Source organism: Motacilla alba, chromosome 20 (assembly GCF_015832195.1).
Source record: "Motacilla alba alba isolate MOTALB_02 chromosome 20, Motacilla_alba_V1.0_pri, whole genome shotgun sequence".
Lineage (NCBI taxonomy): Eukaryota > Metazoa > Chordata > Aves > Passeriformes > Motacillidae > Motacilla > Motacilla alba.
In genome coordinates this window covers 6,116,366-6,144,365 of record NC_052035.1, presented here as the reverse complement: position 1 = coordinate 6,144,365, position 28,000 = coordinate 6,116,366, and the positions used below count along the sequence as shown (strand labels likewise).

General features: G+C 59.0%; 1 protein-coding gene across 3 annotated transcripts; it reads right to left on the bottom strand.

Moving 5' to 3' along the window:
* On the bottom strand, positions 1-27,986 carry SRC (SRC proto-oncogene, non-receptor tyrosine kinase). 3 transcript variants are annotated; one of them, XM_038158864.1, is made up of 13 exons: positions 27,769-27,986; positions 11,610-11,859; positions 11,326-11,425; positions 10,860-10,877; positions 7,473-7,571; positions 6,644-6,747; positions 5,333-5,482; positions 4,906-5,061; positions 4,557-4,736; positions 4,400-4,476; positions 3,903-4,056; positions 3,640-3,771; positions 1-3,292 (listed from the first exon to the last, which is right to left on the bottom strand). In XM_038158864.1, exons 2-13 carry the CDS (start codon positions 11,848-11,850, stop codon positions 3,084-3,086), a joined length of 1,620 nt encoding a protein of 539 aa, XP_038014792.1. In that variant the 5' UTR covers positions 11,851-11,859; positions 27,769-27,986; the 3' UTR covers positions 1-3,083. The 3 variants fall into 3 exon arrangements, with proteins under 3 accessions (XP_038014792.1, XP_038014793.1, XP_038014794.1); XM_038158865.1 differs by lacking the exon at positions 27,769-27,986 and adding an exon at positions 18,640-19,520; XM_038158866.1 differs by lacking the exon at positions 10,860-10,877 and having other exon boundaries at positions 27,769-27,985.
* Between the last annotated feature and the right edge of the window lie 14 nt (positions 27,987-28,000).

Genomic DNA, 28,000 nt, shown 5'->3' with positions numbered 1-28,000 from the left:
TTTTGTGAGGTCTGTTTGTATTTAATTATCAAATAGCAAAGTATTTACATCAACGTTAGAGTTTCAAAGCATCTCCACCCCCCCCACCACCCAAAAAGCTGGACCTTTTCAGGTTTTTTTCCAAAGTTGTATTATTATCCAAAAAAAAAAAAAAAAAAAAAAGCTAAATATTTTACTGAGACACCGAAAAAGGCAAGTGAGGAAGTGAGGGGAGCTGGGGAGAGAGACACAGATCCACACATTCTCTGCATAGTCAGTTGGAGATCTTACAAAAGACTGTGTAAAAAATGGTAACAGCAGAGGAGAATGACTTGTACGGTTTTATGGACCCCAGGAAGCCAAAGAGCATCCTTAGGTGGGGGCTCCCCTCTGGAGTTCATTGGCTTAAAAAGTAAACTGGCAGACAGAATGATGGAGGGGAAGCTCTGCATTCCCAGGGCCTCCAGGTGATGCTGGCTGTGGTGGTGAGTCTGGGTCCCACCACGAGCACTGCACAGGAACACGGATGGACGCACGGACACGTGGACACACAGCCCCGTGGAGGAGGGCTTCTCTGGGATTGCCTTACTGCTCTCTGCCCTGAAGTGTCCCCAGCACATCTCCTTCACCAGATCTTGCTGAAAGCCTGAGGGAATTCAGGCATCCCGGGCACCTGCTGCCTTCTGGGGAGAGCCAGAGGCTGCACTGGCCTTCCTGTCCTGCTGCACCCAAGGCCCTGCATGTGCCAGACAGCCAAAGGCCAAACCTTAACACGTGTGCTTGCCTTCTCTCTTCCCAGCTTCCAGACCAAATCTGGCTTCCACATGGTACAGCTGTGAAAGGTTTCTCCCAGGGACAGGGATTTGTATAATTCAGGAGAGCTATGGCACAAGCCGCCCCTTGGAACAGCTACCATGGGACAGGGTATCTGTGGCAGCTGCCCATTCCAAAGGGCTGCAAACATGGGAAGACCCAGAACACTGAAGTTTGGGGAGCCCCTGCCCAAATGCAGAAATGCCAACACAGCAAACCTGCTAGGAAAGGAAGGGGTGGGGGGGAGAAAAGGCTCCAACTCCCAAAATCATTAAAAAAAATCCATTATCCAGCTGCTGCTCTTCAAGCTAGCATGTCCTCTCCATGCTGCTGAAGAGCCTGTTCAAACTGATTTTAAAAGTTTTACTATTAAAAAAGGAGCCACCAACCAACCAACCATGTACTTGGTTCATAAATAAGTGGCTGGGCCAAACCACATCAGGGCACTGTGGGAGTGAGTGAGTGAGTGAGTGAGTGAGTGAGTGAGTGAGTGAGTGAGTGAGTGGCAGTGGCTTGCCTGGGTCCTGCTCTGGTGGAGATTTGGGGCAGGGGTTTTGGCCACCTCCTGCTCATGCTTGGCTCCCACCCAGTTTTTGTAGGACACTGGCACCATGGCAGGGGCTGGTGAGGGGTGGGTTGGGTCTGCTGCCTGCAAGGAGGCTGTGCCAGAGGCAAACACCATCCCAAAGGTGATGGGGAGGCACAGAAAGCCTGAGGACTGAGAGGAGCACACAGCCACTGGCTCCCCTTTTCCAGGTGCTTCCATCCAGCACCCCTGCCCCGCAGCATCCCCCAAGCCCCCAACCCTTTGTGCTCCAGGAGAGCATCTGAAGACCCCCAGGTCTCTCTGAGCAAGGGTCTCTGGGACCCAGGAGGTGAAAGAGTGAAGCTTTGTGAACCACCATGGTGAAGGGTTTCCAGCAGGGTACAGCCACAGGACAGGGAAAACTGACACATGCAATGAAGTCAAGGTCTGGGACGGTGCAGGCACCACTCAAGGGTTATGTACAAGCAGGAGCTGGGTGGGAGAGGGCAGGGGATGAGCCTTGCCTTGCTGACACCAGAGATCAGCCCCACGCGATGTGTGTGGGACAAAGCTGGGCAGGAATAGCCACCGCAGCTGAGACATGGCTGAGGCCTGTGGGAGCGAGCAGAGGGGAGATGAGGATGCACATGGGGCACAGCACTTCCAGATGGGGGATGTGGCTGGGGATGCTGCATGGGGACTGCTGCCTGGAATCTGAGACACAATGGGTAGAGGGAAGGCAGCTAAAAACATACCAGGTGGACAAAACCATCTGTGAAAGTCGAGTACTTCCTCCAAAACATTCCCACACCCAGAACACTACATGGGCCATGCACCCAAGCACCACAGTGGCACTGGATTTGGTGGCAGGGCCAGCCCAGGGGACTCTGCTGGTGGGCAAGCTGGTGGGCAGAGCTGGAGAGGGCGGCTTGGGGGTGCTTTCCAAGGGTCTGGCTGGAAGACCTGGAGCATGTGGCGGGACAAAGCACTGCAGGGTGAGGGCTCTGCTGGTATCCCCAGTCCTGCTCCCCAGAGAGGCAAGATGTGTCCCTTGGGGGAACAGACATAGCTGGAAGATTTGATCGTGTGCTTGGATGCTCCGATGGAACAGTGTTGGTCACCAGAGCCTGGAGCTGTCACATTTCAGAGTCCCAGAACTCACCAGCCCTTAAGGTCATGGTGAGGCCAGAGGGACCACCAGAGTTCTGCTGTCATCCCATGCTGCCACCACCACCCTGGCACATCACCGCATTCAAGCCAGCCTGGACCTGTGACATCCCTGTGGCAAAACATCTCTGCCAGCACCCGCAGGAGAGCTGGAGCCAAAAGGGAGATGGTGGGGAGGGTGAAGGGGCAGGGAAATTTGTGCTGATTTAGAAAGGGGTTGCAGGAGACTGGTTCCGTGTGTCTGAGGTGGGGTGATGCTGTCCCTCAAATCCTCCTGGCTCACCTCAGAGCTGGGGGGGGGAAAGTCTCCCAAAACCCAAGTCTCTTGGCAGGAGATGCTCTGCTTGCCCTCCTGAGCTGGCTCTGTTGGTGCCCACAGGCTCCTCTCGCCAGCAGAACAGCGCCGCTTCGTTAGACACGGGCCAGAAGTCTTAATGAGCGATGGGGGACCCCAGGGGCTCCCCTGGCTGCATCTGGAGATAGTGCCCTGTCCTGCTGCAGGGCTGCTCCACAAACACAGCCCCTCGCTGGGGAGGCCAACCCTCGGCGCCCCGCGGTGGGGACAGCGGTGTCCCTGGTGCCAGGAGGAGCCCCCTGTCTATAGGTTCTCTCCAGGCTGGTACTGGGGCTCTGTCGAGGTGAAGTAGTCCTCCAGGAAAGCCTGCAGGTACTCGAAGGTGGGTCTCTCCTCCGGGTCCTTCCGCCAGCACTGGCACATGAGGTCGTGCAGGGACTCGGGGCACTCGGGCGGGCAGGGCATGCGGTACCCCCGCTCCACCTGGTCCAGCACCTCCCGGTTCACCATCCCTGCGGGCAGCCAGAGGAGACAGGGCACTGATCAGAGCCAGGCCTGCACCCTGCCTGTCCCTGAGGGGACACCGAGGGTGCTGTGCCAGGACCCGCCTTAGGGGCGATCCCAGTGACCCAGGGAGAGAGGGACCCCTGGCCTAGCAGCAGTTGTCCCTGTCACCTTGCTCAGGGACTAGAGCAGGACAGGGTGGCTGGGACACTGCATCCTGGCCAATATCTGCTCACCCCAGCGGGGCAGGGTCCAACCTGGGAAGAGGCAGCTCAGGGACAAGCACTAGGCACGGACAGCTGGTGTTGGGCACCACAATGGGGACAGGGCTCTGCCAGCAAGTGCCAGCCCTCACCTGGGTATGGCACTCTGCCCTTGGTGGTCAGCTCGGTCAAGAGGATGCCAAAGGACCAGACGTCTGACTTGATGGTAAACCTGCCGTACAGAGCTGCTTCGGGGGCCGTCCACTTGATGGGGAACTTTGCACCTGGATGGAGAGGCAGGGTGAGGGGGTGCCTCCAGGGCCCCCGTGCAACCAGAGCCACGTGCTGGCTCCAGGCACAGCACACCGTGGGACCAGTGGCCATTGCTCCGGTGCCAGCAGCCCTGGGCACGCACCTTGCCGAGCCGTGTACTCGTTGTCCTCAATGAGTCGTGCCAAGCCAAAATCAGCCACTTTGCACACCAGGTTCTCCCCCACCAGGATGTTGGCTGCCCGTAGGTCCCGGTGGACATAGTTCATCCTCTCCACGTAGGCCATGCCCGATGCGATCTGTGGGGACCAGCACACGGGGCACTGTGGCTGACAGGATGACTGAGGGGGACAGGCCTGCAGTGGGACCCAGCTGAGGTGTGGGGAACACCAGCTGCTCAAGAAATGCCATGCAGACTTGGGTTTTCTGGCCAGGGAGAGCTGGCAGCAACAGGAACGGGCAAAATGACGGTCCCAGCGTGCAACCCTGCTCTGGACTGAGACCCAACAGTGGCACCCACCCAAGTGAGGCTGCAGAGCACCCCACTGCCTGACCAGTGACAGGCACCACAGCCCAGTGAGGGGCTCAGGCAGCCAGTGTCCCCACAAGGAATGAGGGAGGCCCAGGGATGTGCAAACCCACCTGAGCAGCCATGTCCACGAGCTGGGGCAGCCGCAGGTACTTGCCCATCTCACCCTTCAGGAAGTCCAGGAGGCTCCCTGTGAGGAAGAGCATGGTGAGAGCAGCCCAGAGGAGCAGGGTCCCTCAGCTGCCCCCTCGGTGTCCCTCCCATGCTCACCCTTGCTCATGTACTCAGTGACAATGTAAATGGGCTCCTCTGACACCACAGCGTAGAGCTGAACCAGCTTCTCATGTCGGAGCTTCTTCATGACCTGGGCTTCCTGCAGGAAGGCCTCTGGGGACATGGTGCCAGGCTTCAGGGTCTTGATGGCCACCCGGGTGGTGCCATTCCAGGTCCCTGTGGCACAGGACACGCTGCTCAGACACACGTATGGGGCAGGGGGCTGTGTCCCTCCCCTGCTCTCCACCCCACCCCACCCCACCAGCAGCTCCAGGCATCTGCAGATGGCTGGGGACAGGAGCAGATGGTGACACAGAGTGCACAGCAGGGTGGGAATGGTCCTTACCCATCCACACCTCTCCGAAGCAGCCCTGTCCCAGCTTGACCTCCAGCCGCAGCGATTCCCGGGGGATTTCCCAGGCATCCTTGGCAAGGCCTTGGGTCTGGGGCTTGGACGTGGGGCAGATGTTGGTGAGACGGTGGCACAGGCCATCAGCATGTTCTGGCACGGGAAGGGACAACAGCAGGGTGACACCTGGGTACTCAGGCATGCGATGTCTTTACCCCACAGCTTTCCCGTAAACACCCTGGGGACCCATACCCAAACCCTCACCCTCTGCACCGAGCCCCAGCCTTTCACCACAGTCCCACACGGCTGCTTTGGTGTCCCCCAGTGCAGCGGGGACTGCCCAGCAGCCCCCGCCCTGCAGCGAGGGCAGGGACAGCACCCAGGGTGCCCCCCAGAGCCCAGGGGGACCCACATGGCTACCCACTGGAGTAGTAGGCCACCAGCTGCTGCAGGCTGTTGAACTGGGTGCGGGAGGTGATGTAGAAGCCGCCGCTGTCCAGCTTGCGGATCTTGTAGTGCTTCACGTTGAGCCCCTTGGCGTTGTCAAAGTCAGACACGGAGAGGCAGTAGGCACCTGTGGGCAGGGCAGGACACGGGGGCTGCAGGGGACGTGCCATGGGTGGGTGCTCCCCGTGGGGCGGGTGGGCATGGGGAGGCAGGGCTGGGCATGGAGGTGCTGCCTTCACCCAAAAGCACAGGATGGGGAGCAGCTCCTGGCTGCACCAGCTGGCACCAGGTGCCAGGGAGGAATGGCACATTCCCTGCTACAGCCATGCCACACCATCACAACCTCCAGCTGGCCTCTGCTTGCACAGCAGCTCTGCCAGCAGCCATCCTATGGGACGTGCTGACAAGGGGAGAGGAGCAGGCAGAGCCAGGCTGGGGGGAGCTGCAGACCAGCAGCTCCTCAGTGTCTCAGAGAGGATCTAAGGGGCTGGTGGGCACAGTTCCCTCCTGCACAAGTCCCACCACAGGCATCACTTCAGGAGCCTGGCTCTGCTCTGCCCACATGAGAACAATGTGGTGCTGCTGGGGCCACAGATAGCAGAGGGCAAGATTTATGCTGCTGCTTGAAAAAGCTGCTTCCATCAGAATGAAACAAATAGTGATAAGTTCAAGGCATAAAACAAGAAAGGAACATCAAGGAGCTTTTCCCAAAGGTGCATTTGGAGCCAAACTAAACCAGATAAGAAATATCCTCAGGCAGTCAAACCTTAAAGATCACAACTTGCACTTTCAGAAGTGTCAGACTTGAAAGGACTAAAGTTCATCATTCCCTCGGCCTGACTGCCCAGGAAGCACCTGTTCAAGATTTTGTCACTACACAGGGACCAGGAGAAAAAAAAAAACCCATCTAGTTGGGGGTGTACAAAACCCAGCCAAATAAACCAACAACAAACAAAAAAACCTAGGAAAAGATACCATCCTGCCTGGTGGTCTTGCCAGAGTTGGTGAGACCCCTGGCTTCCACCCTGCCATGAGCTGAATCACCCCTGAGAAGGGCACTCACTGGGTGGGCAGTGGTGGGACAGAAGTGGCCACATCCCCCCAGCCCACGGGCTCAGGGGTGTAACAGTGCCTTTGGCACAGGCATGTCACTGGTGATGCGATGGCCACGTCAGCATTGGCTCCCCGGAGACCAGCAGCAGCAGCAGACACTGAGGGGACTCAGGGTACCCCAACCCCTCCCAAAGAGGGTCTCCTCCAGGCCAGCAACCCCCCCAGCCCTGCTCACCTTTCGTGGTCTCGCTCTCCCGGACCAGGAAGGTCCCTCGGGGGTTCTCGGGGTTGAGCAGCAGCCGCTCGGATTCCCGGCGAGTGATCTTCCCAAAATACCACCTGCAGGACAAAGGCAGTGGCTCAGCCCCTGGCTCTACCCCCCTCCACTGCCTGCCCACTGCAGGTTTGGGAGACCAGGGGCTGTGTCCGGGCTCGGGCACCTCGGTGTGTGTCACATCCCTGCACAGCCCGGGCTGGGCATCGCCTCCCTGCCACAGGGGCTGGAACCTTCCTGCCACGCCTTCAGCGAGACCAGGTTACTCAAAGCCTCATCCAAACTGGCCTTGAACACTGCCAGGGATGGGGCAGCCACACTGGGCAACCTGTGCCAGTGTCTCACCATCCACCGGGTAAAGAATTTTTTCCTAACATCTAATCTAAACCTCTCCTCTTTTAGTTTAAAAACATTCCCCCTTGTCCTTTCACAGGCCTCTCTGCCCATGTAAAACACCTCTCTCTTTTTTAGAATCCCCTTTAAGTTCTGGAAGGCTGCAATGAGATCTCCCTGGAGCCTTGTCTTCTCCGGGCTCTCCATAAAAACCAGAGCGAAAGCATCCACAGCCCTGCTGTGCCCCCACTCACCCCTCCACCATGCAAGCACGCTGCAGCTGCACCTACAGCCTTAAAGAAAGGCTGGTTTGCACACTCACAGGGCAAAACTAACAAAAAGGAAAAACCCAGAGGGCTTGGAGGCTTCTCCCAGGAGCAGGGCAGGGGTGGAGGGGGAGTGCTCAGGGTGTGTTTGCTATCACTTGTCTATAAACTGTCTAAAAGATGGCAATTACTCTTCAGCCTGGATGGAGTCTGAGGGCGCGACATAGTTACTGGGGATGTAGCCCGTCTGTCCTGTAGTGAGGGAATGAGCCAGCCACCAGTCACCTTCCCTGCAAGAGAACCAAAACACACTCAGTGTGAAGCCAGGAGCCCCCCAGCCAGCCCCTCACCCGCCCACAGGCACCGGGGCAGGATGAGCCAGCACAGAGCCCCACTGGGAAAAGGTGCAGCCCCACAGCCCCCAGCCCCACAGCCAGACCCCAGCCAAGAGAGCTCCTGCTGCCAGCCCTGCCCCGGCTCTGTTTGGGTGAGCTCTCACTCCTGGGGCATCCACCCACATTTGGAAGGCTTTAAACCCGAATCAGGCAGGGCAGCCAGCAAGCCAAAACACCTCTAGAGCCACCTGAATGGGAAGGGTGTCCGGCTGGAGGCTGGGAGGCACTGGGGGACCTGGCAGCAGGGAGCAGCAGGCAAGGGGAGGGACAGGAAACGTGGAGCAGCGACAGAATGATGGCAGCGATTGAAAAAGGAACCAGGAAAACCCAAGGGAGTTAGTTAAACACAGGCTGCAGAAAAGCAGCAGGACAGGGCTGCGGTTTGGGCAGGGGCTGAGCCCTGCCCGTGTGTGGTGTCCAGCCTGGATGCCGCGGGGTCTGTCCAGCCCGGGTGTCCCAGTCACAGCCCCTGCAAGGCTGCAGCCCGATCCTGAGCCTGCTGCTACCCCAGCAAGGGCTGTACCTGCTCAGCCACGAGTGAGGCTCCTTGTCCCTAAAAACCCGCGGCTGAGCCCCAGCCAGCCCTCCTGCCCCGGGCACAGCGGCCCCAGGCATGTCCCCAGGAGCTGGAGGGTGCTCTGCCCTCCTTCCGGACGGGGCTGGAAAGGACAACAAATAGAGAAGAACAAGAGGACGGCAGGAGGTGGCTTCCCCTTCCTGTGGACAGCAGGGCTTTTCCTCCCACCACCTGCATCTTCTTGCCCATCAAAGACAGCCACAGAATTCATCCTGACCACAAGGGAGACGAGGCTACGGGAAAAGTGCAGCTTCGTGGGAACAGCCTCGAAAGGATACAAGAACTTGGCAGGACAGCCTCCACAAACAAGCTACAGAAAAACACCACCAACCTCAGCCACCACTACAAGGAACACCAGACCACATCCAGACCCATCCCTGACCCTGCAGACGTGTAAACCTCCAGCCTTGCTTCAGACTCACCAGCAGCTTGTGACCCGTGCTTTTCCCAGCTAAACCAGTGATGCTTCAAAGCACTGGCATAACCCAGACACGGCCCCCAGCTCCCGTGATGGTGTCACTTGGTGAGGATGGTGGGAACCTTCCAGGCATCTCTTCCTACTCACAGAGCTGGGCTCTGCCCCTGGAACAGCCTCACAGCAGCCCTGGATGACATTTTAGCTTCTTCCAGCCCCAGCACATCTTGTGGCAGGCAGCTTGTGCTCCTCAGCCAGGGCTGTTGCCCCAGTCACCTTTACTGAGGTGGCTCTGAAGGGGACAGGAGGCTGGTTGAGCTCCTTTCCCACAGGACCATAGTAAACATCTGCTTGAAAAATGCCCAGCTTTTGACTTGTGGCTTTATTCCAGCTTGGGCTGCAAGGCTACAAGCTGGGAATTCAGCAAAACAAACTATTCCAAAAATGTCTCAGTGGGGAAAAAAATAATAATCATCATCATCATCAAAACAAAGCATTTCAACAATTCCCTGCACAATCTTACCCAAAATATCCCACCACATCCCAGCTGGCTGCCTGCTGGCTGGGAGGAGACTTCTTCCCACTGGAAATGGCACCACAAGAGCCCTTCTGCACTGGGTGGATTGGCAGGATGACCCAGAGCAGGGAGGTGAGCGATGTGGAGGCTTCTCATCTCACCTGAGCAGCTCCATCCTCAAAACCTGCTGCCACCCTGCAGAGCCACCCTGGCCACGGGCTCCCACTGCGCCCAGCACCTGCCAGCCCTTCCTGGACTGCACCCAAGTCCCCTCCCTGCAGCTCCAGGGCACTGACTGTCCTGCCAGGGAGACCAGAGGAAGGGGACATCACACATCTGTCTGTTGCTGTCCCCAAAGTGCAGCAGCCCAAGCTGTTCCCAGGCTGTGGGAGCATCTCCGGGAGGTCACTGAGAAGAGTGATTCACCCCTGAGCATTGCACAAACTCCCAACTTCCTCCACCACCTCTCTCCCTGCAGACATCTCACCCACACAGGCACTGGGAAGGTTGGCAGCTACATCCTGCACCCTCCACCAAAGGACTGGGTCACCAAAAAAAGCCCTTTTGCTCCCCAGGATGCTGCAGAGGCCCTCACAGACTGAGCCCTCCCTGTGACCGAGCCTTTGACAAACAGCAGTAGAGGGAAAAAAAAGTGGGGGAACCCCAGAAGTGATAAAAGGTGAATAGAAAAACCCCTCATGTATGGGCCTGATCTGGACCCCCACGGGCAGAGCTCACTTTGCAACAGCCAGAAAGCAGAACTCAAGCATGGGGCTCACACACTGCTGACAATGAAGGTAAGAAGCACCAAAACTCCCAAATCCAGGCTGTTCCTGCAATGTTGAAATGCTGCACATCCCAGACTTCATAGATGAAACAAATCACCATTAATAAACAGCACTGGAACAACGAGAACAAGGATCAGATTGCAAACATGTTTGTGCCACACTGCCCAAGCACTGCAGGAGAAATCTCACTCCTGGGATGCTGCCTCGACTTTCCACCCTTTGACTTGGCTGTTTTGAGTGCCCAGGTTGGAAGGCAGCAGTGGGAGGGGAGCAGGAGCTGCAGACCCTCAGGACCCTGTGGCAGCTCCAGAGCTGGGGACATTGGGGACATTGGCTCTGCCAGCCAGGCTCTGGACTGTGTGTGCCTCCTGTCAGGACAGACCACACATGGGGTTAATATAGGATCATTTTTAGGAGCATCCTCCAGCTGGCCATGCTGCCCTGCACACAATGGATGCGCTGTTGTGACCAGGATGGGGAGCAAACCAGGGGTCAGACCCCTGAGGAAATACTTGAATCACCAGAGCCACTCAGGAAATATAAAATTAAAATTAAAAAATGCAAAAGAAAAATGCAAAGGGCAGGGGGGAGTGAAGAGCCAGCTGGAAAGAGAGTGCAGAGGGGAGGCACACATGGACAAGGAAAGGGGACGGGTTCAGCGCTCCCAGGTGCAGACACAGCTCTGGATGGAACATTTCCCCAGCATGGGAAGGGACTCCCTGCTCTGTTCTGGTCACTCAAAGAGGACAAATGCAACCAACCGCAAAACCATCTGGAAACCATCTCCTCCCAGCCCTGCTCCATCCAACCTGTCCTCAAGTGGGCAGCAGACAGGCTTTGATGGTTTAGGTCATTTGTAACAACAGTAAGAATGTGCAATACACACCTGACATCCACTTTTCTCCTAAACGACAGCATGGAGGGAGAGAAAGAAGAGACAAGAGACAAGCTGAGACCAGAGACAGAGTTCAAGCACCGGGAAAAGCACCCATGAAGCTCAGGGATGTGCCCAGGCTAACAAGAGGCAGCTGAGCATGGATGGGGACGGGACTGGTGGGGACGTGGCTCTGTGCTGGAGGGCACAGGGTGGCCAGCAAAGACAGGACATGGCTTGGTGACAAGGCTGTGAGGCCACAGTGACCAGCAGCAGAGTCAGGAGGATGAGGAAGCAGGCGAATGACTGCTTTCAGTGTCAGTGTCCTTGGACAAGTCACTGTGTCCGGGTGCATTTTGGCACATCCCTGTGAGCACCCGTCCCTGGCACAGCTGGTCCTGCCAGGCTGGGCTGGGGGCTCCACGGGAGGGACAGAGGTGACAGCTCACCCCGTGGGCTTGCCTGCAGGGACACTCACGTGTTGTTGACGATTTGCAGGCGCTCTCCTTTCTTGAAGGACAAGTCTGTTTCCGTGCGGGACTCGTAGTCGTAGAGGGCTACGAAGGTGGTGACTCCCCCTGCGACACAGAGCACTCAGGAGGCGCACAGCCACAGGGACACTGCCTCCCACCATCCTCCCGCTGCCTGACAACACAGACCCGCTCCTCCCCCAAGCCCAGAGTCCCTCAAAAACCCCAAACCCCAAGAAGCTGGACACAAACCCAGCACGCCCCCACCCCGCTGAGCCCAGCCCCCACGGACCAGCCAGCGCCCCGGCACGCTGCGGCGAGGTGACCGTGTCAGAGGTGTTGAAGCCCCCAAAGAGCTTGGATTCGGCAGCCATGGTCCCGAAGGAGCGGCTGGGGGTGCGGTGGGCGTCGGGAGCAGCCGCCTTGCTGGGTGTCTGCGAGGCTGGGAAACCCCCATGGTGGGTGTTCTCTGTGGGCTCCAGGCTGCGCCGGCGCTGGCTGGGGTCTTTGGGCTTGCTCTTGCTGCTCCCCATGGTCCCGGGCTGGAGGACACACAGAGGGCTTCTATTATTATTATTATTATTATTATTATTATTGTTATTGTTGTTGTTGTTGTTGTTGTTGTTGTTGTTTTTGTAATTATTATTGTTAATAAGAAGTTGTTTCCCAGGGCTGGAGTGACAGATGCCTGCCCACCAGGAAAGGAAACAACCTCTGGAGTCTGTTCAAGCAGCAGCTGCTGGGCAGTCTGGCCATCCTGCCCTTGCCCTGGGACACCATTGCCCCTCATTAGCATGGGGACACCTCCTGAGCGGCCACAGCAGCCACTGAAACTGCCAGGACATGCTGTGGGAGCAGAGGGAAGCACGCCGAGCCATGGGAGTGCAGAGCAAAGATGCTGAGCATGGAACCTGGACCTGTGCTGAGACTGTGGCAGCTCTGGGGCCACGGGACACAGCTCAGTCCCCACGTGTTTCCTCCTACATATGAGTTTCCACCAGGACGGGGATTTAAGTACTGAAGACGGACCTTTGAAGTCCAAAGCATGCAGCCAACGGGATAAAAGTTTAAATCAGGAGCAGTTTCAGGCAGTTTGCAGCTAAGGACCAAGGGAACTCGCCTTTATATATAGTCAAATAGTTTATATATAGCCTTCCTTTCCACTCAAGACCAAACTCTATAAATACCTTCAAGGTAATGACATAAATGAAGGCAGGGAATTATTTGCAGTCTCTAAAGATGGCAGGATACCCAGCAGTGTCCTGAAGCTATGGCAGGAAATATTTAGGCTAGATCACGCATGGCAGGAGGGAAAAGGGAGGTGGAGACAAGCAGGGAGGAGAGTATCTCTGATAAGAAAACAAGCAGGGGAGCAGCAGAGGAGGCAGCTGCTGCCCACAGGGTGCAGACCTGGACTCAGCCATCCGTGAGGCTTTGGGAGGGCTCAGCCTCATCCAGCAGAGGGTTTTTGAGCCCAGCTTTGGAGAGAAGCTCGGGCTGAGACCCCAGAGCCATGGGCAGCCCCAGCAGCCTGCACAGCCCCAGTGTCACTGGGGCAAAGCCCTGGCTCTTGCTGTGGGAAAGCTTAGGGGTGCCAGGCACAAGCTGCTCCCTGTCCCCCTCAGCTCCCCTCCCACAGCAAGGGCTTTGACTGACGATCAGGGCTTATTTCCCAAAAGACACAATTTCCATCTCCTGCTTTCCAGCTCCCACACTGCACAGAGGACCAGCAGTGTCCTTGTGTGACCCACGCCGGCAGGCTCAGATCCTGCCATGGCTTGGAAATGTAATAAACTCATTTTTTTTTGTGCTGAATATGACTCGAGCAGTCACTCCAGTGGGCAGCAGAGCTGTCCTTCCTCCTATGGATGCAGGTGATGAGGACGGACTGTGCCTCTATCTGCCACAGGACTCAGTCCATCCATACCTGTGCCAGGCTTTGGGGGTCTCAGAGCAAATAAGGATCAAATAAAAGCTTTGGACTCGCAAATGGTCATTTCTGGCACTCCAGAGGCAGATCCTGCAGCCAAAGGGAAAGAGTCTGTCCCATAACTGCACTTTAAAAGCTTGTTGCAGTAGGGCAGAGCAAGACCTGAGGAGTGATGACAAGGAGCCCCCACCTCCCTGTCCCCAGCCAGCCCCTTGCTCACCTCTGCCCGGGGCTCTGGCACCCGCTGGGGCTCCCGGGATGCCAGTGGCAGTGCAGGGAGAAAAGTGGGAGCATGGCAGGGCTGTGACCGTGCGGCTTGTGACTCCCCACGGGACAGTGAGCAAGAGTAGAGCTGCTCAGAGTTTCCCCTGGAAGCAGCACTTCCCCAGGCAGGAAAACACCCCAGCCAGGGTGGTGGATTTAGCAGCACTCTGGGGACACAAGTGTCCCCCAGCATATTTTCTGAGCCTGGGTCAGAAAATTGTTTATCAGTGTGCTGAGGAAATCAAGGTATAAAACAGTCACTATGCCCAGAGATTAGCCAGAAGCAGAGTACAGAGAGGGGACAGGGGATCCCCCAGGCATTTCCCTAAAACAGGGGAGTCCTCACCTCTACACCTGTGAGCCTGTGGGCACAGGATGTGCAACTTCCAGCCATGTCCTGGCCAGGAACACTACGAACTGTGAGTTCATCCCTCCTCACACAGCAGTTTGGGCAGGGAGAGCTCCCACCCTGCACTGGGGTCTGACCCTCCCAGGCGAGGGCTCTACTGGATGTGCTGGTCACTGGGACACGATGCTCCGGCAGGAATTTGGCTGCAAGAGCCAAAGATGGAGGAGGAGGAGGCACAGGCCCACAGCACTCTGGGGAAGGGGCTGCAGAGCCCCACTGCAAGCTCTCCCGTTGCTTTGCATCTGAATACCTACACACCCTGCCTTCAGTCTGGCCAGGGCAAAATACAGGCTGGCAACCCCAAACTGTGCCCAGGGGCACTGGCAGCCTCGCACCATCCCCACTCTGAGTCCCAGGTCACTCAGCCTACGCGACCATGTGGCTTTATGGCTTTAGCCCTGCGGCTCTCCCCCTGTCCCAGAGAGGAGAGGGGCCTGAGAAAACCCTTGCAGCTCCCACTCCCCCTTGGCAGCTGGAAAGGAAAGGGTGCAGGATCCCCTGGAGAATGCAGGGTTGTGCAAGAGCCTGGCAAAGGAGTGATTAATGACAGCGGGAATGTGCTGTGCACTCAGGTCCTCCGGAGGCACCAGGGAGAGACCCCCCCTGCCTCTGGCACAGTCACCCCGGAGTCAAAGGGAAAAAAAGGAGGAAGTGTGGTGGCTCCCAGCACACCCCAGCAGCATCACTGGAAGCTGTGGGACAGCAGCCAGACTGCAAAAAACACTCATTGCCAGGAGCTATGCTGTGTATATGTCTAATAAATTTATGTCTACTAAATACAGCATTTCCACACACAGCAGGCTGCAGGGATGCTCAGCACCACCAGCGCCCAGCCAAGGCAGCCTGGCTGATGCCCAGTGGGATTTTGCCCTGCTGCCGTGCTTTTCACAGCTGACAGTGCCGGGATGGGGGGCTCAGCATCGCTCCCCGTCCCGGCCAGTGCCTCTCCTTTCAGCAGGACTGCCCCTCTCCCCCTGCCGGGGCTTGTGCAGGGGGCTGGAGCACGGCCAGCGCTGCCTGCGCTCGGCTCGCAGCTTTCCTGCGGCGGGGATTAGCACCCCGGGCACGTCGCAGCCTGCAGGAACTCCCTGCCTTCCGCTCGGGGGCAGCGCCAGCGGCTCAGCACGAACCGTGCCCGGCCTGAGCTGCGGGGTCTCGGCCCGGCCGGGAGCAGCCGGGGGGGCTCCGCCGTGCGCCCCCGCAGCCAGCCCAGCCCGGCCCGCCCGGGGGGCTGCAGCGCCGCTCCAGTGCCACAGCCCCCAGTGCCGCCGCTCGGAGCCCCCAGAGGGTGAAGCAGCCCGGTGCCCGCTGCCCGGGCCATCGGCGGCGTCTTACCGGTGCTCTCGGCTACAGCCTGGCCGCGGGGAGGGAGGCGCTGCCGGAGAGCTCGGCTCAGCTCCCGCCGCAGCCTGCGAGGAGAGGCAGCGTCAGCACCGCGGCAGCCCCCGCGCCCCGACACCCTCTCCCCCCTCGCCACGGTTCAGCGCCAGGGCTGCCTTCATCCTCCTCCTCCTCGCCATCCCTCCGGCCTGGGGCCGGCCGCTCGCACCGCTCGCTGTGATCTCTGCGGTGTGAAGGGGGGACGATTCCCTGCTCCACTTCATCAACCCCACTGGGGACGGGAGAGCCGGCGGCTGCAGCCGCCCCGAGCCATGTCCCAGAGTGGAAGGGGAGCAGAGGCACCCCCAGCCCAGCAAGGGATTTTTCAGGGGGAAAGCAAAGCCAGTTCCTCCTGACACACCGGCATTTCCAGCCCTGCTGCTCCATCTCCGGACAGCCACGACCTGCGGCAGGGCATGGTCGGCCACCAAGCAGAGACCTCGTCCCCCGGGATGAGTCATCTGCTCCAACAGCTGAGACAAATGCTACGGCACGAACCGAGCACAAGGTATGGCAGCAACCTGTGCTGCTCAAGCCCTGAGTCATCCAGAAAAGAGTGTTTTAGCTAAATTTTTCAAAAAGGACGGTTTTGTGTCACAAGTGTGCGTGATGGGGGGACCCTAGTCAGCAGCAGCAGCTTGGGGCAGAGCTGCAGGTGGAAAGCAGAGCAGGACATGGCCCTGCAGAGCCAGAGCAGCCCCTCACCCGGCTTTGCCACCCTTTCCCAGCCCCAGCTCCTGCAGGAACTGCTTGTTCTTCTCCTACAGAAAGGAAAGTGCCTCTCCAACCAGCCCTGCTCACCCAGTGCTGGGCAGAGGCTTCAGCCACCCCCGAGGGGCTCCTGCTCCTGCACAGAGGGGATTCAGACCCTGCTTCAAGGCCGCAAGCAGTATCCCACCAGGCTCCTGTCCCAGCTGGAGCCCAGGTTTCACACCTGATCCAAGGGCAACATCCCGGGTTTCACACCTCATGTAAGCGGAATATCCCAGTGTCAGCGTGCCGGGCCGTGCCCCACCGCAGGTTTGTTTTCATGGCCTCCCCTTCCCCTGCTAATAAGTTTTGTCACTATTTTTAGTGCATTTGATTAGGATAATGAGTGGGAGCTGACTGACAGCTCTTTAAGACGTTGAATGGTTTGTAATTTGTACTTGACAAATACTGGCTGGTAATGATTGCACAGCGGGATGCAGGGGGGAAGCTGCAGCCCCAACTCCAGGCTGCAGCACATACAAATAAAGCTGTGCCTCGTACACACGTGGTCCCCATGTCCCTGCCCCCCGGGCACGCTGTGACATGGGCCACAACAATGATTAGACCAAAAAGAGCTTAAAAAAGCTGCGAGGAAAAGCCAAATATGCCTCAGCCCAGGGTCAGCCATGTGCCAGAGCAGCGGGTGCCAGGTCCGCTGATGGGGAAGGGCAGGTCCCTGGGTGGAGGGAGGGCGCACTAGCAACCTCATGCTGACAGATTTGACTGGTGGCTGCCGTGGCAGCAGCCCGGCACTCCCTGGCACATCTGGCACAGTCCTGCTGCTCGCTTGGCACTGGGGCTGCCATCCTCACCAGCACATCACTGGCACCGCCACAGCCAGGCTCAGACAATGCCATCCCCACTGATCTCCGTGTGCTGCTGCCTCTGCGTTTGGGGTCCTCCATTCCTCCCCAGACAGAGGGGAGGGTGCCAGGGCTGAGCTCAGCCACGCAACTTGCCCGGGGCAGAGGCCGCAGCAAGGAGAGGCCAACCCAGTCCTACCCTCTCCAAAAGCAATTAAAAATGAAGCACACTCGGCTGCACACCTCAGCTCGGATCAGATCACGGTACACAGACAGCGATCCTCCACCGCCGGCGCTGGAAATGCCACCTGGCCCGCCCAACACCCACGCTCCAGGCTGCCTCCCCCCAAAAATTAACAGGCAAGTTGGACGGCAGGAAAAGGCTCCATCCTCTGCCCTACCTCCCTGAGGAGAGATGCTCTCGCAGCGAGGGGAAGCGGCAGCTCCCCGGCGAGTCCCGCTCCGGCTGCTTTCTGCCGGGATCGCTCAAGGATACAATGGCCGTGGAACGGGCAGGCTGACAGCGCAGGGGAAGCGATCTTATCGCCTTTGCAAAGACACCAACAAAAGACACTGATTGGGAGCAGACAAAACACAGCGCAGGCAGAAACCTTGGGAAATGCCGCGACAAGCCGGGGCCCAACACCAGACACGGAGCTCTGGGAGGGAAACGTCTCCGGCAATAAAGGCACTGTCCTTGGAGCTGCTCCAGAGCCGGGGGTGCTGAGCAGCACTGCCGGCTGGGGGGCTGGGGGACAGGGGGAGAGAGGCTGGGAGCACCAGCACCCGGCCACTGATGGGGGGAGACGAGCTGAGCCGTGTCCTCAGCTCGCAGAGCCCCGGTGAGATTAATCACGGCGACTGTCTCACAGCAGACTGAAAAATGAAGCGTGCGGGACGGCGGGCGAGACAAAGCAGCCTGGCGGCACCCAGCCCACGGCAGCCGGTACCGGGGACAGGGAGAGGCACAGAGCAGCGGCCCCAAACACACCCAGCCCCTCGGCACACAACCAGCCCCCTCCCCGCAGCGCCGGGGCCAGCAGATCCCTGCAGGATCAATGGAAGCTGCCCGCAAGGGGGGCATTAACCCAGAGGTCCCAGGCTGGAGGCAGCCAAGGGGCACTTTGCCATCCCCCGTGTCCCCCTGCTTGGGTGGCACTGAGTGGCAGCAGTGCTTCCCCTGCCAGCGTGGCCCCCAGAGCGGGGTCAGCGCTGTGGGTGAAGTGCCAGCTTGGTCAGTGCTGCCACAGCCACATCGAGGTGGTCTCGTAATCATCTTAAGGGGGCACCCTGTCCCCTTCCCTGCTTTGCTCTCTGCTCCCTCCCCACATTTCAGTGGGATGCACAGCCCCGGATATGCTCACAGAACAGTTTCCCCCTCTGTCCCAGGGGATGCTCCTGGTTCTGCCCTTTCCCACGGCAAGCATCACAGCCGGGGGCCAGCGAGCAGCAGCACAGCCCGCGGTGCTTTGGGGACAGCCTCGCTGCCCTGGCTCAGCCCGCCATCCCCTCTGCCCCCCGAATACACAGTCACTGTGTCCAGCCAGTGACAACTGCCGTCCCCTGTCCCCGCCATCAGGCTGTGCTCAGTACAGGACAGGGAACACAGGCTGGGAGCAGGCTCACTGCGATGAGTCCCGGGAGCTGTGAAAGGGGGGAGCTGCTGCCCCAGCCCCACAAGTGGGCTGTGATGCTGCAGACCCTGTCCCTGCCCAGCTGACGCAGTGAGGACACGTCTGGTTTGTGCCTGCTGCCCTTCTCCTCCACAAGGACACTCATTTCTCACCTGCACGGATTCCTAAAACAGGGGGAACAATGCAGGGCTGCTCACTTCATCTCTCAGCTCCAGCCTGGGGATGGGAGCGGCCACAGGCAGGTGTCCCCAGTGCTGATCTCTGCTTCACCCAGTAACAGCATGATGAAGGCATCTGAGCCAAAGCAGGCCAGCCTTCCCCTGGCTCCCCCAGCTGATGGAGAGCTCTTCCAGATGAAAGAATGGCTGGAGCAGGGAGGGCAGTGCAGCTGCTGTGCAGGGGCCCAGCCATACACTCCCCACAGATATAAGTCCCAACTCCTCCTCTCTGGCCCTGTCAACTCCCGTTAAAATTAAGACCATCTTAATTAAAGCTCCACAGCCCAAGACAGCAGAGGCCAGTGCGTCACAAAAGGGGAAAGGATAATTAGATCAACCATCCAAATTCACTCCCCCTAAGCATGGGGGAGAGCACGGTCAGGAGCAATGCAAAACGCCTCCAAAAAGACATGTCAAAACAGGGAGTTTAAAAGACCAAAACAAACCCTGAGAAGCACGCAAGCACATTCTGCATGTTCATGTGGCCAAGAAACTGGGAAACTCCAAGCAAGCACACTGGGAGCAGGTAGGGAGCTTGAGCTCTCCCAGCCATCACAGGGTCAGCCCCTCCGCAGGCAGATTTTTGCTTGCTGGGGTGATGGGCAGTGGCTCTGCCAACATCAGTGGCACAGAGAGCTGCAGGCTGTGCCCCCCCTATCCACACAGCACCCCAAAACCAGGCAAGGGCAGGGGCAGGCATCCTGACACTGGGCACCCCCAAGCAGCACCCTGCATAAGGCTGGCAGGAGAAAGCCACAAGCCTTATCTGCCCGGAACAGCGCAGGCAGCTGGATGCAGAAGCGGAATGTGCTGCAAGTTGTGCTGGCTGGCGCTGAGCTGAGCACTCGGTTTTAAGCCTTTTCTCCACTGAGAGATGTGAGAAGGGAAGGTGGCCATTGCCACACCTTGTCACATCCCTGTCACTGCACTGCAGCAGGCCTGGGGACCGACAGGGACCGTCTTTGGATCTGTGAGCGTGTGGGTGCATCCCTTCTGCATTGTAAGGGCGTCCAACAATCACAGAAGGGAAAACAAAGCTTTCTCACCTGAGGGTGGTCCAGCACAGGAACGGGGAACGGAGGGGTGGTGGGATCCCCAGCAGGAGATGCTCAGGGCTGGCTGGGTGCTGTGCAGCCTGACTGCGCTCCGGGTCACAGCAGGGATGCCTCCCAGTACCTCCCAGCCTGACTCAAGCCTGCACTTCCAGCATTCCCATCAGGACACCAGCCAAAGCCAGAATTGCCCAACCAGCTCCAGCAAATGCTTTCCAAGGCACACAAAGCCCTTGGCCTGCATTCACCTGAGCTGGCTTCTCCCAGGCAGGTGATGAGGGCACCGCTCTCCTCCTGCCAAGTCCAGGAGAAGGAAACTGAAAGGAAATGCTTCCAAGGGCAGGAGTGCCCGTGGGGCTGGGAAGAGACAATGCTGGGCAGGGAAACTCTGATGTCGAGCTGGAATGGCACTAGGAGCTGGAACTCTTGGCCACCAGGACTGCCTGGAGCCATGGGGCAATGCTTCCCCAAAACAGCCCTGTGGCTCAGCACTCCTCAAAATGTGCCCTTTTAATGTTGGCTCCTGGGCATGCTGGCACCTCTGAGCTCCCACTGCCAGCCACTTAATTCTCCAGTTTCCCGGGGCCCATCACAGCCCGGCTGCTCCCACCGTCCTCCAGGCAAAGATCCAGGACAAGGGACTGGCCCCACTGGAGGGGGTGATAGAGACCTGGTGACACCAGCTGGCCCTTGCAGGAGGAGGGGTGATTTCTGTTCCCCATTTCTGCAGCGCCTCTCCCTGCACAGGCAGCCTCAGGCTCCAGGAAATGTGGTTTCCTTCTGCTTTCTGGAAGTGCACATCCACCCCGGGGCTCTTGGGGGATGGCTGTGGCAGCACCCAGCCCACCCCGTGCCCTGCCTGGCTTCTGGGGAAGGGGCAGGTGGCAGCAGGAGGCTGCTGTGACTCACAGGTGTCTCAGATCCGGACAAAACAGCGGTGCCACCTGCGTCTGCGTGGCCCCGGGGCTGACACACCCATTCTGACCTGGGCAAGACAGCAGCGCGGGCAGGCGGCAGATCTCCAGGGCAGGGGGAGGAAGGGGGCAAGGAACGCAGGAGGCAGGAAAGCTCCACATCTGAGCAAGTTACAACCACCCCTGGCCACGCTGGCGTCACTGCTAAAACATTTCCACTTTCAGAGAAACCAGCCCATCCAGTCCAGCCAGGCAAGGAGGTGCCAGGGCTCCGCTGGCCCTCCAGACCAGAGCCACAGCCCCATCAGCCCTGCTGGGGGGTCCTGTGGGACCCCCGTGGCAGCAAACCTCCCACAGCCCTCCTGACATGAAACAGGAACTGAAACACTCTTGGGGAAAAACAGGGAAAATGCAGGGAGGGTATGTGGGTATATATGGGTATATATGGTATGTGGCAATTCCCACGGAGCTGGGAATTGCCCCTCTCCCAGCTGGAGACTTGGCAGGACACATGCTGGGGTTCACTGCAATGGGAGGGGATGAAGGACGAGCCAAGTAGAGGCCAAGGCTCTTCTGTCACAGATTTCAAACGTTTCCCACTTTGCAGACCCCTGAACATTTTCAAATAAACAAGCAGGATCCCACAGTGCAAATGTGTCCAATTTACGCTGATCATTTTCCTGGGTTACTCTGGGACTTTGGGGCATATGCCCAACACAAGCCTCATGCTCTGGGGAACTGTGGGGCCACCAGCCCTAACGCACACATGCTATGTGTGGCTGCAGGTCAGGGCTGGATGAGCAGGGTCAGCCTCCAGCAGGGCACACGCGACTCCTTTCACCTCCCTGGGCATGGATGGCACTGGGAGCAGGTCCCATACGAGGGATCACAGCACGGGCTGTGGCTCTGGCCTTGGAACACCGAGGACATCACTGGCACCAGAGCCCTGAGAGATGCTGGTCCCCACAGCCACTCCCATCTGCACCACCAAAACAAAGCATCACTCAGGATGCGTCAGAGGAAGCAACCAGGGAGGGTCCTGAGGGGCAAAGGGAGATCAGCCAGCCCTAAAAAGCTTTTCCAAGCCCAAAACACTGTGTTGGATTGCCAGCTGCTCCCGCAGTGAGTGGGATGCTCACATCAGAGAGGATCCAGCAGGGAGGTGCAGCCCCTGATGGTGCTCACTATCAACAACCTGAGCAGATGAAAAACAAAGAAAAATGCTGAGCTGGTGTCTTTTATCCCTGTCGCTCCTGGAGCAGAGCTGGGCTCTGCACACCTCTGGCACTGCTCACTGCAGTGGTGGTGGGGAGCAGAGGTGGACTGTGGGTGAGGTGCATGGGACCGGTGACACGTGGACCTTGCACCCTCCCGTGGCATCTCTGCAGCCCTCGCCTGTGCCGCTCATCCTACAGGGACAGATGAAGGGATGCAGGGACAAAGGGATGAAGGGCGTCTCCTCTGCTTCCCATCCATCACCTGTGGCTCACGGTGCCTTCAGCACAGCCCTCCTGGACCACAGGAGCACGAGAGCTGTGCCCGCCCCCAAATCACCCGGAGGGCTCAGGTGAGCGTGCACACACACGTGCACACCCCACGCACACCTGCACCTGTGCAGGCAGCCAGGCGGGCAGGCAGCTGCCCCCCTTGCCCAGCCCCAGACATACAGTCTGGTGCCAGCAGCCTGAGCCTTCCACCCCACACGCTCTGAGCTCAGCTGCTCATGGCATTGGAGCATGCAACCCATCCTGCTCACGGTGACTTCTGCAGCTACATCTGCACCCTCCTGATCCCGTGTCACCCCCCTGCCCGACGCAGCAGGCTGCTCACTGGAAGCTCCCTCCTGCTGTCCCAAGGGTTCCCAATCCCTTTCCCAGCACAGCAGGGCCCCAGCAGCACTTGCCCCACAGGCAGGGGAAGGAAAGGGCCCATCTGAGCAGGGAGTGGCTCCAAGAGCCTTTTGGTGTAGTTTTTTTTGCATAAGTCAGCAAGCACATGCTTCAACCCGGGAACATCGGAAGGCCAGGCAGAGCACTGCCCGACCCCGCTGCTGCTGGCACTGGCTGCAGCTGCAGCTGAGGATGAGGAAGGTGCTTGTTCTTCATGGAGACCGGGTTCTGTCTGCCCTGCCTAAGGGGAGCCTTTACCCGTGGTGTGTGCACGGGGTAGGGCAGTGCAGCTGGGGCTGGGAGAGGGGGAAACTGAGGCACGCACTCTGTGTAAAACCTCACCAGCTCCAACGACAGCTTCTCCTCAGGTGCTCCAGGGGGAAACTGAGGAATGCAGTGGGAAAGCAAAGGGGAGAAGTGAAACCCAGGCACAGCACTACACCTCCAACCCCAAATTACTGTGAAAGGGTGCCCTGAGGTGAGATATTTTTAGGATCAATTTAGCACTGACCTGACCCCCTCATGCTGCCCCCAAGCTGGTGTGTGGCATGGGAGAGGGACACATAGCTCAGGAAAGGCTGGGCTTGTTAGCCTCTGCCATGGTAGAGGGGGCAATGCAGCAATGGCTTTTACCCTCATTGCCCAGGTGTTTAGTGGCCAAGGCTGCCAAGCACAGTCAGCAAGGATGGGAGCAGCTGCACTGGGTGGAAGCTATTTGCACAGCAGGCAGTCAGGTTTCCATCCATCCATCCATCCATCCGTCCGTCCGTCCGTCCGTCCGTCCATCCATCCATCCATCCATCCATCCATCCAGCCATCCATCCATCCATCCATCCATCCATCCAGCCGTCCGTCCATCCATCCATCCATCCATCCATCCATCCATCCATCCATCCATCCATCCATCCATCCATCCATCCATCCATCCATTCTTGGCACAGGGGGCTCATGGCCAGCTGAAACCTCACGGTCACAGGAGTGAGACCACAACAGGACAAGCAGGGGCTGGGAAACTCAGGGCCAGCCTCTGAATCTTGCAGCTCAGGGAAAGAACCACAGCACAGCCGAAGTCACACGTGTCCCTGCACCACGTGTCCCCCTTGGCTGCAGACCCCAAAGTGCCCTCCTGGCACGGCGCCCACAGCTGTGAGGTAAGGGCAGGCTTGCTATACATGGGCCCCATTTCTTATCTTTTTGCCTTAAACATCCAGGCAGTTCTGTTCTCCACATGTCTCCAGACAAGCCCACCAATCCCACATGCCAGCCTTTGGATATTTCAGATGCTGCATCTCCACTGAGGCTACACGGTGTCGGGCAGATTTGTTTAAGGGCTGAGTTAAAATCAAAGAGCAGTCCCACCCTGCCCAGCGGCCGATGCTCCCGGCAGCCTGGCCAGCCCCCAGCCCTTGAAAACCCCTCCCTGCTCCCCAGTGAGAGCAGCCAGCAGATCCATAGCCTGAAGGGAAGTCAGCGCAACACGCAGATTTGCAGGTCCTGGTTCCTGGCCCAGGTTCAAACCACATTTGTTCCTGAAATCTGTTTCGGGGTTTTCTTTGCAAAGCGTGTGTGCAGAGCCATGTGCACTGGTTTCCAACCCAGCCAGGGCCAAGGTCACTGTGCCAGCCTGGGACCGAGCTGGGCGCCTGGGTGCCCCTCCTAAGCACACTCTGGGCAAGTCTGATGATCGGGGGAACTGGAACCGGATGAGCTTTAAGGTCCCTTACAACCCAAACCACCCCGCAGCTCTGTGATGTACTGGACTGTCTCCCACTTTGCTGCCCATTTAAGCGAAGAGGAACCAGAGGCTTTAAAGCAGCCCCGTGACACGGTGTGTTTTCTGCTGATGGGTGGAAACTTCAGCAAGACAGGAGCCCTGGGGAGCTGGACTGCACCACCCACAGCTAGAGGCAGTTGGGAAGAGGAGCTTGGACTGGAAACAGTGACAACCCACTGCGCTCCTGTCCCAGGAACAGCTACGCATGCATGGCTATTTCCATCCACAGGTCCGAGCTGCTCTCCAGGCATGGGATTGAAGGGCTCCCCTCTGCAGGGAGGTGCAGGGGTGTGCTGCTGTCTGACAAGGCTGTTTCTGATGGGATGCATGCTGGACACATCTCCAGGCGGGCTTCGGGGCGAGCTGCGGAAGCGAGCTCACATGGGAAATTGTTCCAAGAGATAAAGAAACAACTTGGAAACCGAGCTGCAAAATAGACAGCACAGGAAACAATAGCACTTCAGATAGGCTTTCCAATTTCCCACAGCCCTGCCAGGAGTCCAGTGCTTTGTCCCAGGGATGCTCGTGGGTCCCCCCCTGCTTAGACATGCTGGAGGAGGTGCAGGCTGCTTGCTCCCTCCCACCTCTTCTCTTTCAAGATCTTACAGGCATTTGCTGGTTGTTTAAATGAGAGGTTGGGGACCAAGTCCTTCAGGTCTCGTTAAATAAGAGTTTAGCTCTGTGATGACTTCAAAGGCCAGGCAGGATCCCACACCAGTAACAGGGAGAGGCAGATGGGATTTCGAAGGCGTGGGAGCCCCATGGTCCATCCCCTGCTTGCTCCGTGAGTCCAGTGAAACGATGCTGCTTTGCAGGAGCTGCCCATGCTGCTAAAGGCCATCCCTGTCTCAGGATCACTGATGTCCCCTCCGTGCCACCAAGGCAGAAAAGGACCCTCTGGTCTTTGCAGCAGAGCCTCCACGCTGGCTGGTCACCACAGCGCTCTCCTGTCTCATCCCCTGCTCCCCAGCCAGGGGCTGGGATGGCCCTTTCTGCCTCCCCCTGGAACCTCCCTGATTTTCCATCACTCTGGCACAAAGTCATTAAAGGGCAGAGCTATCATTAGGGCATCTCCATCACACAGGGAGCACTGCAAGGCCACTAACGATCGAGACAGGGAACATTGGACTTCCCTTCCCTGCTGCTGCTGCGTAGGCCATAAATAACCCTGTCTTGGGCTGTTTTGGTGAAGCCAGGAGGTGTTTAGAGGAGCCCCTGCTCTGCTGCTCCCAAGTCAAAGCTTGGTAGTGAGAATTGACCCTCGATCTCCTAAGCAAAGGTGTTCCTTCCTGATATATAAGCACTGACTGGCTAATGATTACAGACACACTGCACACAAGCCTCGGCTCAGACACTCAGTGCCACGGTTTTGCTCTGGGTGGATCTGGAGCCAGCTGAAGCTGATGGCTTAGCACAGGTAAGCCAGGATCAAACTCTACGGCAAAGGCGGCAGGAGCAGCCCAACAGTGAAAATGACAGAAAGGATATTGCTTTAAAGTGCAAGATTGCTTATGCCTTCCTCCACATCCCCTTCCTCACGCCTTCCTGGGCAGCCCTATGAATGTCTGACCAACACCTGCTGCACAGGGGCCCTGGGCACATGCTGAGCCACTTGTATCTGAGGGGTGTCTCCAAGTCTGGCAGGGACAAAAGGATTCCCATCACTAATGGCTGGATCTCGGGAAGGTTTGTCACGACTCAGTTCTTGCATGGGTCATGCTGGCAGTGGCTATCTCCTCAGCTGAGAGGAGAGCAACAAAGATCCCCAGCACCTCCTCCTCTGGGAGCACCAGCCAAGCAGGAGAAAGAAAAATCAAGTATTTTGTTACCATCTTCATTCAGTTTCACAGAGCGCTGCTGGATAGGTGCTGTCCTGTCCCTGTCCCTGCTGCACTGGCAGGAGCTCACCTCAGGGAGCCCTGTGCTCTGCACCCTCCACTGTCCCCAGCTCCTAATGCCCCTGTCTTGTGGGACCCCTGGCTGCATGTCACATCATGTCCCTGCCATTGCATCACTTCTGGGGAGCCAGGAGGACAGGCCATGGCACACACAGGGCAGCACAACCTGCTCCCTGCCACCTACAGCCTTTACTGCTGCTCAACATCTCTGGGACCGGGACCAGGACCACAGTCACTTCCTGGCACCGAGTCCAGGGCTGAGCCCTGGCACACCACAGCAGCCACCGGGGTGAGGAAGGACCGGGGAGGAGCGCACTGTGCAGGGACAGCACAACACAGGGAGGTGGAGCAGATCCCCAGTCAGTCCAGCAGGTCTCACACGAGCCTGCACAGCTCCCTGACATGATGCCCAGCACCAGAGAGGACCATGCCAGGATCGGTGCCACCAAGATGCCAGCCCCCTGCCACACCTGTCCCCATGCACACAGCCCTGCACAGCAGCCTCAGCCCCGCAGGCTGCCTCCCGTGTCCATCCCAAGTGGCCCCAGGATGCAGCACAGCCTGTCTGGGCAGTGAGCGGGATAAAACCTCACCCTGGCCCCAGCGTGGCTCAGGGCAAAGCCCACGATGCTCTTCCATGGCACCGGGGGCTGTGACAGTGGGGACACGCCACTGCCACCACTCGCAGCCACACATGGGGCTTGGATCGCCCAGGCTGCGACGGGGAACTTCCCGACTGGATGAAGTCTTAAATCGGAGAAGCTGGGGCTCTGCAGCCCCCCAGCAGCTGAGCCAGCTGGGCACGGCGAGGGGAACGACCTGCCAGCTCCACCAGGGCTGGACACCGGCCCCAGAGTCACCGGTGAACAAACACAACAAGGGAAGCGGATCACGAGACATCAAAGCAGGGGGGCGATGAATATTTCATGTCCTGGCCTACATACAGCCCGGCTGTCCCCGCCCTGCGCTCCCGGGGGTCCCCCACAGCCCCTGAGCACAACAAAGGGGAGTTGCAGGCAGGCGGGGCCGCCCCGCCGGACCCCCCGCGTCCCCAGCTCTGCCCCGCCAGGCAGTGACACCCCCAGCCGGACCCACGGCTGACCCGCCAGACCATGTGCATCCCGCGGGACCCACAGCCGCCCCACCGACACCCGGCGCCGGACCGCCAGCATCCTTGTGGGGACCCGCAGCCAGGGTATCCCACGCTGCCGGACCCACGGCCGCCCCACGGCAGCCTGGGCACGCTCGGCTGGAGCCGTCGCCTCCTTGCCGAGCTGCCAGCATCCCCGATCGGACCCACAACCCGCCACCGCGGGCATTTCCCCGCCGACCCGCCGGACTCCTCTGCGGGCATCCCACTGCGGGCATCCCCCCGCCGGTCCCCACTGCGGGCATCCCCCGCCGGACCCCGCGGCCGGACCCCGGACGTCCCCGGGCGGACCCGCTGCCGGAGCCCCGGCACCCCCCGCCGGACCCCGCTGCCGGACCGCGGGACCCCCGGCTGCCCCACGGCGGGGCACCCCCGCCCGCACTCACCTCCCGCCTGTCCGCGGAGCGGGGCCGCCCCCGCCGCTCGCCTCCAGCGCTCGGCCCCGGCTTTGTCTCCGCGCCGGGGGCGCGGCCGCCGCCCCCGCCGCCGCCGCTCGGTGCCCGCACCGCCCCGCACCGGGCCGGGCTCAGGGCTGCGCCGCCGGCAGCAGCATCGCGCAGCGCCGCGGCCCCGGCGCGCTGGTGCCTCGCCCGCCCCCGCTCACCCCTTCTGCGGGGC

Coding starts and splice junctions, on each gene's coding strand:
- SRC (XM_038158864.1), bottom strand. CDS start 11,850: ATGGGGAGCAGCAAGAGCAAGCCCAAAGACCCCAGCCAGCGCCGGCGC. Junction 11,426..11,609: donor GCGTGCCGGGGCGCTGGCTG/GTCCGTGGGGGC, acceptor TCTGTGTCGCAG/GGGGAGTCACCACCTTCGTA. Junction 3,772..3,902: donor CGAGTACACGGCTCGGCAAG/GTGCGTGCCCAG, acceptor CTCTCCATCCAG/GTGCAAAGTTCCCCATCAAG.